The sequence below is a fragment of the Ambystoma mexicanum genome, chromosome 13 (assembly GCF_040938575.1).
Source record: "Ambystoma mexicanum isolate Mex_15411 chromosome 13, UKY_AmexF1_1, whole genome shotgun sequence".
Lineage (NCBI taxonomy): Eukaryota > Metazoa > Chordata > Amphibia > Caudata > Ambystomatidae > Ambystoma > Ambystoma mexicanum.
Window position 1 is genome coordinate 691,433,987 of NC_090938.1, and position 13,170 is coordinate 691,447,156.

The 13,170-nt window shown below is 45.9% G+C and overlaps 1 protein-coding gene across 2 annotated transcripts in view; it reads left to right on the forward strand.

Moving 5' to 3' along the window:
• Positions 1 to 13,170, forward strand: part of ZPBP2 (zona pellucida binding protein 2) — an 854,148-nt gene that overhangs the window by 168,993 nt on the left and 671,985 nt on the right. For both annotated transcript variants that reach the window (XM_069634766.1, XM_069634767.1), the window contains exon 2: positions 5,395 to 5,466. In XM_069634766.1, coding sequence (XP_069490867.1) covers positions 5,395 to 5,466 — 72 coding nt within the window. The remainder of the gene's footprint in view (positions 1 to 5,394; positions 5,467 to 13,170) is intronic.

A 13,170-nucleotide genomic window follows, 5' to 3' on the forward strand; every position in this document is an offset into this window, starting at 1 on the left:
GCTTAGAAAATAGCCTCCTCCGCTTACTGAGAATTTTTCCAATTGAAGTATCACACACTAGCGGAATAGATAGCCCTTGAATAAAGAAATGAACAGAATCTAGTCCTGGAAACCTAATTTGTTAAGTAGACCTGACACCCCTGTTTTAATGCCCTCTATTAACAGGACACAGTAACTGCAGCCCAGGGTGAGAAGGCTGGATTATGTCAGTTAACTCTGATAAGTGCCCAGCCTCAGCCTGATTCCTGCCTTACACACCAATGTAACCATTCCCATAAAGGTCCTAGCAGGACTCAGGAGCCTCCAGGAAAACCGAACCAGCACTTTTGCTTCCAAGGAAGCCGTGGTCGAAATACCACTCTTAAGTTAAATGTGCCCATATTTCCTTCCACCTTTCCCAATTGTAGAACATGGCCCTTTATGATCGTTTGAGGCTTAGGCAAGTGATTAAAATGGCTTTTCATGCTGTTTTCCTGGGCATGGTTCCTTCATGCGTTGGCCCACCATAACACTGTGGATGGCTCAAAGCCTGCCCACTGCAAACCCAAAGACAGTCTTAACCACCTTTCACAGAACCACAAGCTTATGGTTTTGGTATTAAAAAAATAATTTTGGTAACCATGACATAAATGAGGAAACCCAAAAAAATGCAAGTATGTTTTTCCTTGCTTTTCAGGGAGCTTTTTTCAAACTTGCCAAATTCGCATTCCTGACATGCAAGTCCTCCCAAATGTTTGTTGTGGGCCTAGGGAAGGAAGTAAGTAGAAGGGCTTTGCATCTGTCTTCTTTGGTATGACTTCAACATGCTTTGACTTACCATGAGATGAGATACCCGCCTGCACAGTGAACACCTTTCTCCAGCTGTCTCTCCTTTCGGCGCTAAGCCCCATAGAATGGATTTGCGTCCCACAATAAATTTAGTTTAATTGTACACATAGCTCCTCCACCTTTTGCTTTCCATGCCTTCATGAACACCTTATCTATCCCTCGTCCTCATCCCAACTATCTCCCCATCTTTGTTCCTCTCTACCACTACTGAATGTTCTACCATACCCCTCCTTTGCCTCTCCAACAGGCAAAAAGCACTCTAATGCCATAATCGATGGCAGGAGGCGCTATACAAATGCAAGATAGCATAACATACACCAGCAGCAGGGCTTTAAGAGGATGGGAGGGAGACTTGTGGCCAGCCCATAACCTTTCTGAAATCCCAGTTGGCAAGCAGAAGGCCTTCTTATAACCTTAGGCCAGCTACCTTACAAAACATATGACCCTCAGCCTAAGACCCAATTAGAAACAAGCACAGCTCTCAGCAGACAGGTGTCAAAAATATCAGGGAGCCGCATCAGTTTCGCTGTTTGGGTTGTTGGTGGTGAGTGGTGAGATACAGTTATATTGAGAGGAAAGCAGGTGTAGAGAGATTGCAGTTGGGGGAGAGTCTGGAGGAGGTTGACGGGAGGAAGAAGTTTCATGAGGAGAAGTGTTGTTGAAGAGGGGCGGGGGATACGGGGAGAAACAAGTGTCATCTGGAGAGGCAGAGCTGTTGGAGATTGGACGAGGTAAGAGAAGGAGTTTGGCACCTTCAGGAGAAGACGTGGTGGACTGGAGGAAGTGAACCATCAGAGAGAGAATGAGATAATGTCAGAGGGGAAGATACTCCTACTGGACTGGAGAAGGGGAGGAGCCCAGGCATTCCCAAGAAGCAAGACCATCTAGCTTCTGGTGGGCCAGTTTGGTCGAGGGCAGAACTTAGCCAAGGTAGGAGGTGGTGTGAAGTTGTGCAATATCAGGTCTGGCAAGGAAGTGTTCGTATTGTATTTCTATTGTATTTGTCATTTATATAGCCCCTTTTACCATTATTATAGTCTCAAAGCGCTGGTAGTGGGAACGCCCTCGGTGGTCTGAAGTCCAGAGGGATGGAGATCACAGAACTGCATTAGAATGCATGTGTGCATTTGGCCACCATAAGGCTTAGCAGGGCTGGCCAGTGTCCAGTAGAAGCAACAAACGAAGTACAGGCATGTGGATGCTAGAGACTCAGGATGTGTCCAGCGTGCCATATCTGTCATATGTCTTTGCTGCATACTAATGTCAGGGGTGTTGAGGCATAGTCTGGTGTGAGTAGGCTTAAAAACATTAAGTGACCAGCCAGCCGACATTTTTTCATAGATCGTAGCTGCATTCTACTGTGAGTGGATGGATAGCCGTGCCTGCGGCAGGTGTCCACCGAAGTGGCGCGTTTATACATACCAAGCATGGAGCATATCTTTGATGTTGCTGTGTCGTCAGAAAGTCTGTGGAAAAAGACTAGCCCCCGTCGTTGACTCTTCCATGCACCATAAGGGGCTATCCTCAAGTCTACATAGCGTAAAAGACTAGGGGCCTCAAGAGGTTGGGCGGAGTGCTAAAAATGCAGCAGTAATGCGATCTGCCCAATCCCGAGTTTGGGCAGAAAGTGGGAAGTTTACCTCCTGCTTTTTGATGGAGGCAAAAACCTCTCCTTTCCGCCGCCGGTAATAGCACTGAGAAGCCCCATAGAGTCTTATGGACTCAGAATAAATGGGGATTAACAGCGCCACTGCAACTCGGGATCCGGCACAAATTGCGCTGGACTGATTTGCAGTAACGCTAGTAGGGTTGAGCGGTATCCCGGCGCATTTACCGTCGGGATACCGCCCAACTGGTGATGAGGCATCTACCATGGAATTTAGGATAGTAGGATTCTCTAGGCGCTTTAACCAGGCTCTCTTTATAGTTTTACTAGGTATCTTCCTGGTTCTATGTACACTTCTAGCAGCTGTCTACTAACTGCGATATCAGGATACCAGGGCAGAGTTATCTTCCCAGACATTGTGCACCCACCAAACCTTCAGAATTGCCACCCCACCATGGGTGGCCAATCACATAGCCCATCCAGGTGCGACACCTGGTGGCAATCAAGCAGGTGTTAAGAGAATGGTGGTAGTTTGATAGGGAGAGTGGGTCGAGGCTGTTTTTTTTAGTAGTGGTTTGCCATGACTGGCTTTGACGGCCTCCAGTAAGGAGTGAGATGAGAGGGAGTTATTGATGATGGAGCAGGCGACACTGCCTGCACAGGTGGTGGTAAGGATCTTTTTTAGAAGGGAGGGGGGGTGGGCATGGATCTCCAAGTGAGCTCAAGAGTCGGCTGAGTGTTAAAAGGTTTTAGAAATCGGATTGGGCAATAGGTTTGAACGAAGGGCAGGTTGGTAGTTGGGCATAGAAAGGAAACTGGGCCGTAGAGTGGGAAGGTGGTTCAGTGTCACAGATTAAACCAGTACCCTTCCCCAATTCCTGAGGGAGGGAGGCATTGCTGAAAAAACATGCCTGTTGCCTGGGCCTGTTAGGCTTACCTAAGTTGAGAGACCCTGGCTTTGGAACGTCAAGATCTACCTACTCAATGCATTAGGGTTCGGGAGCCCCTTGAAACCCACTCCCCCAAGGCAAAGGCAATGGTTATCATTTGATAATTAGATGTAGCGGGGCACTCAGATCTTTAAAAAATAAATATGACTTTTTGGGGCTTTAGTGTAATTACTCTTAATTTTCCCGGTGCTCCCTATTAGATCTGTACTACTGGATCAAATTACATGTGCAAAGGATAGGTACCCCGTGGTTGAACGAGGTACAAATAGAGGCACTCACAGTAACCCTAAGGTTATGGTAAATATTCAATTAAATTCACTTTTTAGTATGCAAAACTGTTTATATGTTTTTTTGAAACAATTCACAGAAAAAGAAAAACTTTTTCAAACCAAATACATTCAATAGTAACAATCGTTTCGAAATGAACACTTTTTCCTTGAAAGACCTGATAAATAATCAATCACATTTCATTGACATTTATATCTAAACAATTTAGTGATTCACATCATTAGCATGTGTGGTAGACATATGTTTAATTGTCAAAGTCTTAAATAATGTGTCCTGATATCTTGATAGGTAGTTTGTAGATCTTCATATTAGTTTGCACTTACACTTACACTTACAGAACTTAAACGCCTCCAGATATCTTTACCTGAAGAAGAGCATAGATCGCTCGAAACGCATAGTAAACTGATAGGAAGATCTACAAACTACCTATCAAGATATCAGGACACATTATTTAAGAATTTGACAATTAAACAGCAGCACAACATCTCAACCTCTGGCTTGAATACCCAGCCACATCACTACAAATACATCAATGATTGCACATTTGAGTGAGAGGGAAGCAAGAGGAGCAGATATTTGTAATTTTCTTATTAATTTTTTATTTTTTATTGGACATTGGGAATGATAAGTATAAAACAACAAAGAATAAAGAAAGTTATATTGGCCTTGAGACAATCCTACCGTGCAAGTGCATGACAAGGTGTTAAGTGCAAGGGGGTTGAGGGTTTGAGGGAGAAGTGCAAGAGGGGGGTACCCCCACAGGTGGGAGAGGTTAAGTGCTGTTTAGGCCAATGTGGCAAGTAGCCGGGGAGGGGGAGGAATAGCCTTGCAGTCACTGGGAGCCAGTGGAGAGATATTAGAGCTGGAGAGATGCGGTCCCTGTGCTTGAGGCCAAGGGTAAGTTTCACAGTCCAATTCTGGATTAGTTGGAGGGGGCGAAGGGAGGAAAGAGGAAGGGTGAGGAAGACGGTATAGCACTAGTCAAGCATAGAGAGACCAGGGGCTCTGGAGGCATTGAGCTTCTGGGGGAAGGTGAGGAAAGGTAGAATGCCCCTGAGGAGATGAAGATGAAAATTGGACTTCTTGGCAAGGCCTGTGATGTCTGGGGAGAAGGAGAGGGAGGAGCCAAATATGATCCCAAGGTTTTTTGCCTCACAAGAGGGTGAGGGGACGGGACCCAAGTTGTCTGGTCAGAGTGTGAGAGGGAAACTAGGAGCTGGCATCCCAATGAGATTGATCTCTAACTTGCTGGCGTTGAGGCAGAGTTCATTGGCAGAGCACCATGCCTGAATAGCTGTCAGGAATAAGGAAGGAAGAGGAGGAGGAGGAGGAGGAAGAGGTAGGGGAAGGAAGTTGGAAAGAGAGCTGTGTGTCATCTGCGTAACACTGGAAATGAGAATAGGTGATCAAGTGGGCCAGAGGGGCCAGATAGATGTTGAAAAGCCACAGGTAGAGTGGGGTGGAGGAGAGAAAAAGACCAATTTGAACTTGGCAGGGCCTGTTAGAGTGGACACTTTTGTTGTGCCACCTTGGATATGAGGCATTAGGTGGCCTGTGATTCCACATCCCGTCAGTGCAGAAGATGGGTGTGAGGTAGACTGCAAAGGCCTATCCAATGTGTAATCAAGAATGGGTACAGGGCAGACTCTGGAGTGATGTCTTTTATATAATTAGAGGAGAGTTACTGGTCAGCCTGCTTACATCAGTCCTTCTTTTATACAGATGAATCATCTACACAAAAGGACTCCAAGTCTCCCAACCGACATTTTGTTTATGGCAGAGTGGATCAAGAAGGTAACTTTCTCAACAGATGCTTTTGTGGTTACTAATATGTATTTAACTAGATCTCCAACCATAATGGAATACCAAATGCTGCTCTTGTAGAAATTGGTGGCTTTATTTTCACATTGACGGTAAATAATACCACACGCACACAAATTGCCTGAATTGTCATTTTGTGGTAATATGGTCTTAGAACTGTAACACTTAAAGATGTTTACCAAGTCTATTCCCAGAATGTATGATATTTGTTTTCCATTTCTCTGAAAATAAGGTAATTTTGCACTTTCTGCACAATGCATGATGTGTGCCTCCAGAAACGTCCTCTTGAATGGAGAGGGAAATTGGAATTCAACATATAGTTATCATCATGCAGTGCTTGTTAACATTAAGGGGTCATTCTGCTCTTTGATCCTTCTTGGCACGTAGCAACGGGTGACCCAACCATACATTTTTAGGCTACCTCTAATGTAAATAAGGAGGTATTCGAAGCAGCCATGGGTGAGCCATGTATATGAAGTCAAAAACACTGGGCAGAAAAATACACCAGTTGATTTTAGCCATCGGTCTGTGCTAACAAGAGGAACCACAAGAGTTCCAGCAACAAACTTTTGTATACCTACCATGATGGTGGTGAAGTAACCAGAAAAGTTGATATGCAACTTCCTGCCTGGTGTGCCCCCAGAAACCCACCAGATGTGAATGAAGTACACAAATGCAATGATGTCTTGGGACGCTTCCTAGCCATACCAATGCAGTTAAGTAAACAGCACAAACTGTAGCAGCCATCTTAGAATTGGAAACCCACTTGAAAAGCTATGAAAGCAATTCAAGGCACAAACCCCAGTTTTGGCGCTAAACAGACCCTGTAAACTGGGATGTACCTGAACCACAATACCATAATCGAGAAGGAAGGTATGGTCCTGGGATCAGCACACTGCTTCGGTCTTTATCAGTTTATAGTGTGAGGGCCAAAAGTAGGGTTTTCTTGACACAGGACGATGGACACTTTTACTTTAACAGACATCCTGACAGTCACCGTAGATCTTTAGTTGAGGCAGGGAAACATCTCTTAGTAATGGGGACATATAGGTTTTCTCTTGCTTTACTTTTACTAATAAAAATATAGCCCCAAATAATATGCAACCATTGTGTCAAAGTCCTTCTTCTGCACCCTTACATATCATAAGCAGACTGTGTTCTGCTTTTTGTCTGAAAAGTAACTTGTACTGTTGTGCACTGGAGTCAGTTTGGCAGCCCACTGTATTCGGGCGGCCAGGCCTTGGTGAGTTGCTGTGCGTTTATCCAGGTACATCCCAGAGCCACGACCAACCTGACGCTTTTCAGAAAAACACTGAAAACATACCTTTTTAGGTAATTTCTAGGACTTTCAGTTACACTCATTGATCACTGATAAACCCAGTGTCAACTTTTTCTATTGTCTACTGTGCCGTGTATTTGTTTGTCCTCTTGTGTTGTTGTTGCACCCTGATGTCTATGGGCTTTCGGCGCATTATAAATAAATGTCTCCTTGGTGGGCTATGTTATGAATCCAATGGAGTCATCACAGAATCCCCGGTGGGATTCTCCTCCCATGTGGTCAGGGGACGGCAGCCGTTACCTGATCCTGACCCTGGGGGCGGTTTTATGAGGGAGGATCACATGGGAGGAGACCGCTATCGGGGAGATGTCATGACTTCATTGGATGAGGCACAATATCCCCCCCTTCCCCATGAGGAAGACCCTCTGGCACCCAAATCCTTAATGGCTTATTGTCAGCTGGCAGCCCCCCTTTTACCTCTCTAAGAGGAAGTCATGCAACCTTTTCCTCACATAGTCCTGGACAGGCCCCCACCTTTGGCTCTAGCACCCACTATTCACTCATAAGAGTTAAAAGTCCTAAGACAACTATGGACTCCAACTCCCATAACCAATCAGGTACTGGGACGAGGAGGAGGACAAGGGAGTTTGTGTAGACTGACAGGTGCTTGAAGTTTAAGATGCAGACTAATTGTTTTTTCAAACCTGCAATGAGCGGGACGTTTAAAGCCGGCAACCGCACTGTCGATTCGAGCAATGCAGGAGGAGACGCCTCCCACGCTGAGGCTCAGGGACATGAGGCACACCAATGGAGCTGGTGTAACAGAGAGACCCGCTGGGAGAAGAAGAGAAGTACCGCATGCGGGTTAGAAGGGCTGTGGAGACGCCGGGAGCCACACCGGTGCTCCTGGAGGTCTGGGCCACTCGATGCAACAGCATTTTCTATCCTGGCCGAGTAGGAGAGTTGGCTGGGGACCACGGAGCCGCACGGAGAACGTCTGCATACTCTGTACTGGAAAGAGGTTGAAGGAGTCACCCTGCAGAGACGTGAGCAGCATCGGAGGCACTGGAAGGAACCAGTGAGTCTGCCCAAAGCAGCTTGGGACCCCGGGGCGTTCCGGCAAGTGCCCCATCAAGCGTTTGAATGCTACAATATTGCTGACGCAGAAAATGCACGAAGGTTGTTTAAATGCAGTCAAGGCAAACTATAAACTCAGCACTCAATAAGAAGAATGAATGCAGACATGGTAACGTTCAAAGGCCAAGGTTGTTGGAATGCAGACACGACAAAGTATAAAATCAATAAGAAGAATGTTTGAATGCAGACAAGACAACGTATGAAAGTAAACCCCAACCAAGTATAGAGGCATGAGATGCCAAGGTGGTGAGAAGATTGTAAAGAATTTTGACACGCATTAAGAAAAGTCGTGGCAGGCGAGTGCAGCAGGCAGCTCACATTGAATGAAGATTCCTGGCAGGAGAGTATACCAGGTAGTCTACGAAGTATCAGAAATACTACAGAAAGACTGTCGCAGAATGTATTTGTTTAAACAAGAACTTTGTGAGTCCAGTGAAAATACGAAGGAACTATTTGCTAAAGGGAAATATTTCCAATTGATATAATAATCCAGGGGAAGAGGAACAATCCCTAGATCAAAGGTTCTTTACATAGGAGAACATTTTCAGTGGAGTCATCCTTTGTTTTTGGTTTTGAACCCTTTTGGCCAACATCCAGACATTTCCTTGCAGCTTTTGTTGTTTTGTTTGTAAGGTCAGAATAGGACTTTGGTTTTGGACACAAGGACGGCCTTCTTTAATAACTAACATCCTGAAACAGACAGACACTTCATTTTAGTTTCTAGGTAGGTAAGTCTCTCTTTAGAATAGGGCTAGAGAGGTAGTATACTAACCCTTATTTTGTTTATTAAAATGTTTGATTTTGAGGAAGAAACAACTTTGCTTCCGGCTCTCATTTCTGACCTCTCACAACAAGGAGAATGCCTCCCTTGTCCTGGCATTCAGTCTCAAATAACCTGGCGGAATGACTCCCTTCCCCAGGTCACAAAACTCCAAATAAAGTTCCAAATAATAGGTCTGGCAGGACGATTCCCTTCCCCAGGTCAGAAAGTTCCAAAATAACATTTATTTCATAAGCCAAGAGAATGTCTCCCTTCCCCTGGCTTATTGGAGATTCCTTACGGTCCACGTTACCAGCAGAATGACTCCCTTCTCTTGGTAGTTATGATAGTTTCCCACAACCAGGTGGAATGATTCCCTTCCCCTGGTCTTCTCATCTGGACCCTGCCAAGTACTGCCACGAGCAAGATGACTTGTATTGCACTCTTGGGTTGGGTCCTTGACACTTGTTTCTCATCTTTGGCTTGGCCGACTTCGTTCACTTCCATGCCAAGTACTGCCATGATGTGTCATGATCTACCGACCCTGGTGACTGTGGTCGTCATGGAGATTGACATCACATTTATCTGGCGCCATTGTTTATTACAACATGGTGCCCCTTTGTTCTTCACGGAACCAGTCAGCACGCTCTAATTGTTTCTTGTGCTCCCAGCAGTGTGTTGCTGTTTCCAGCTTTCGCTGTCATATTGTTGGACGCAGTGCTTGGGACCTCATGTCTCAACGCAAGGTATAGTTACCTTACTCAATGCTTTTGTGATTCTTTTTCCTGGTATTCTAAGCCTTGCTTTTCTTTTTAACTGGCTTCCTACTTCCTTACTTACCTCTGCATTTGTGTACCTTGGTCTGGCTTCCCTTTTTCCCCTGCATTGTTCTTTGTTTCCCGAAAAATGTTCTACCTTATCCCTGCCTTGGTTATGAATTACTGAAAGCCTTCTGGATAACAACATCTCAGCGCTCCAGTCCTCTGACGCACAGGTTTTTTCTTTTCTGCTGGGAGTCTTTTTTTCCTGTGTATTGACTTTCTGCTCCGGTGGTCACCCAGCCTGTGTAGTTCTCTTAACTGGCAGGGTGGCGTCTGAAGAGTCTCTCCCCTATTTGCATGACACTCGCTCTTGACAGAAGACATGCCGCAGATTGTCTTCAAGCAAGCCGTCTCAGAAAAAATCTCAGGTGGGCCCAACCACTGATTCTGACACGAGGAAGATGACTTATATCACTCTCTTGGGTTGGGTCCTGAAACCTTGTTTTTATTTATTTATAAAGCGCTGAAGCCCGCAGGCATCAGGGCGCACCAACCTAGACACAAGTGAGATAGACACAAAGCAGACGAGATACCAAGAGCTCCAGCAGGATTAAGAGCAGGAGGGGATTTATTCAAAGAGGTAAGTTTTCAGTTTACGGAGAAAGCTGAGATGGTTTTCCTCAAGTGTCAGATTAGAAGGAAGGGAGTTCCATATTTTAGCTGCCACAACTGGAAAGGATTTAATTTACCTAGGCCATTGGTCCGATTGAAACATAAAGATCTTACTAACCCCATCTCGGAGGAGCGCAGAGATCTAATCGGAACATAGGGAAGAATCATGGATTTAAGGTAAGCAGGGGGGTGCCATAAAGACAGTTATGCACCAATATTGCTAATTTGAAGGATATACAAGCGGCGATGGGAAGCCAGTGGAGTTCTTGCCCACTCTTAGAGATGTGGTCTCGCTTCGATTTGCTTTTGACAATTCTAACTGCATCGTTCTGGGAAGTTTCGACAGGCATTTCTTATTAGCTCCAATCAAAAGTGAGTTACAATAATCTGGTCTAGACAAGATTATGGCCCCGGCAATAGAGCCACAGTTTTTCTCAGATACGAAGGCCAGGTCTTCCTCAGCAGTTGGAGATAGTAGGAGCAGTTTTTAGACACTTGGTTTACGTGAAGGTCCACAGAAAGAGATGAATCCAGGTACGTGCCAAGCATTCTACAACCGAGATATAACAATTGTCAAGGCGAAAGTGTGAAATTTGGTGTCCAATTTAGCGTTCGTTTGGGATATACCAAAGATCATTAAGGCACATCCATTTGGTAGTCATCCAACACTCAATTGAAGCATAGATGTACCCTAGATGGTTCGAGTCCAAAGAGTAGTCACCCGATAGTTCCATCACCAATTGGGTATCATCTGCATAATTTGTAAAGTAGACACCCATATCTTCCAGAAGGCTACACAAGGGCCTGATGTAAAGATTGAAATGTATGGGAGACATGCAGGCTTCCTGTGGGACACCACAGGTGATCGGAGCTTGAGAGGATGTTGCCTCTCCCCAGCACACTCTGAACATCCGATGTGTCAAGAAGGAATACACCCAGTCAATAGACCCTAACCAAATAAACCCACATCTTTTAGTGCGTGAAATAGTTGTTTGTGGTAGTCGTTCATGGTTTCTCTTCTTCTTATCACTCTCTTAGCTAGGGTCCTTGACCCCGGTTTCTCGCTCCCTCGCTTTATGTCTGCTTGGCTGCCTCGTCCTGTTCGTAATCTCGGTACAGGGCTTGTGCCTGCCGCATCTTTTCGGCCCCTACCCGTCCCCACGCCTCTCCCGTTACCTTGTCTGCACCAGGGATGCATGGTGCTTCCTGGGGTCCTTCTCTTGCCCGGAGTGTTGCGCTGGTTTATCCATGTCTCAGTTCCTTTGCCTTGCGGATCTCCTGCCCGCCATTGAAGTGATGGTATGGATGCTGCTTCCTGCGTTTGCCTCGTCTGCCAGCCTCCCCATACTGTCTAGACGCCTTTGGGTGAAGTAGTCCTGTTGTCCTCTTGACTCTGGGAGCAGATTGCTCTCGGCTCTTTCCTAGCCTTCTCTGCATCTCCTTTGTGCTTCCCAGGTGCCACTGTCTCTTTTCCTGGTTGGCTGTATCTTTTCGACAGGCATTCCTTCTTTGGTCTTTATCGTGTAAGCAGGACCATGCCTCTGTGGAAGTCTATACTGCTGCAGTTCCTTCTTAGCATTGTTCTTCATTTCTCCTGTGTCCCACCTTGTCCCAGTACTTTAGTTAGCTATGTTCCTGATGTTCTTCTTCATCTCAGCACTTTCCACAACTTTCAGGTCATCTACCTTAAAACAACACATAGTCTTGGTCTCTACAAAGAGATTAGCAGAGGAAGAAGAGGCTAGAGTGCGTGGGGGTGTTATGTTCCTATAAGGGCTACATCTTAGATGGTCCTTCTTCTCCCTGGTGGGGTCCCTCCCCATGAGGTCCTCCCTCATTATACCACCCTCATGGGGACTATCGGGTAGCAGCCTCACCTCCCTGGCCTCATGGGAAGGGGTCCTACCCTGGGGAGAAGTGAGGTCATCTAACGATTCGTCACCAATACTTCTTTTATATGATTCACATTTCTGTTTTGAGGTCGACAACCTGTATTTTATTCTGCAAATCTACTCTCACCAGAGCTTGCTTACCTTTGAATTGTGCAGTAAGGGCCCTGGATGCTGCTTTAGCTCTCCTCTTGGAACATTCCTTTTGGCTCAACCAATCAGGAAAAGGGATTGCAAGCAAATTCCAGGCACTATGAGCAGCAATGTGCTTGTAATCTTAGTTCATGTGTGCCTGAGCCAAACAAAAGGTCTTCTGTAATTCATGTCTTCTGTTTGTGTTCCCGCTGGCTCCCATCACTCTTCGTCTGTTACCACTTCTCCTGTTCTGGGGGCCATGCATTTCCCCACTGCTCCCACCTCATCCAGTGTACAGCTCTTCCTTCTCCACAGTGTACTGGTGCCAAACTGTTGCATGTCCCTACTTGGGACCGTACAAGTTGGCCTTGGCTCTCACCTTTCCTCGTCTCCTGGTCTAGCCGAGAGCCAATTCTAGCGCCTTGAAATGACAAGGTGGAGAACAGAGACTGAATGAAAACATAGAGAACGTTTTCCCACTCCATCATTCAGCTCCAAAAGTGCCTTCGCTACGATTTGCATTAATTTATGCGGGCCTAAAGATGTACCCCCTCCCAACCTCATTAATTACCTTTATTGTATTTGTCATTTATATAGCGCCCTTTCCCCACTTGTATTGTCTCAATGCCTCATTGCGCTTTGTGGTTGGAACGCTCTTGGGGACCAAAGTCCATGTGTGGGAGATACTAAGAGTTAATTTTTAAGATGCGTGTGTGCATTTTGCCCGGTTAGGACTTAGGTGGGCTGGGTAGGCTCCAGTAAGCAGCCCTGAGGTCAGGCACGTGGGCAGGTGCTGTTGGTGGTTTAGGATAGGGTGCAAGTGCTGGAGACTATGTGTGCCCAGCTAGACCAACATTTTTCTTAGGTTGTTGCTGTATACCAATGGCAGAGCTGTTGAGGTGTGTCAGGGGTTTCAGTGTGGACATCTATGCCTGCTGCTAGATCAGAATTGCAAAGCCATAGATGCATTCTATAGTGTATGGATGTGTGGTCGTGTCTGCGGCCTGTGTCCACAGATGTAGTGCAAGGTATTCATAACTTAAA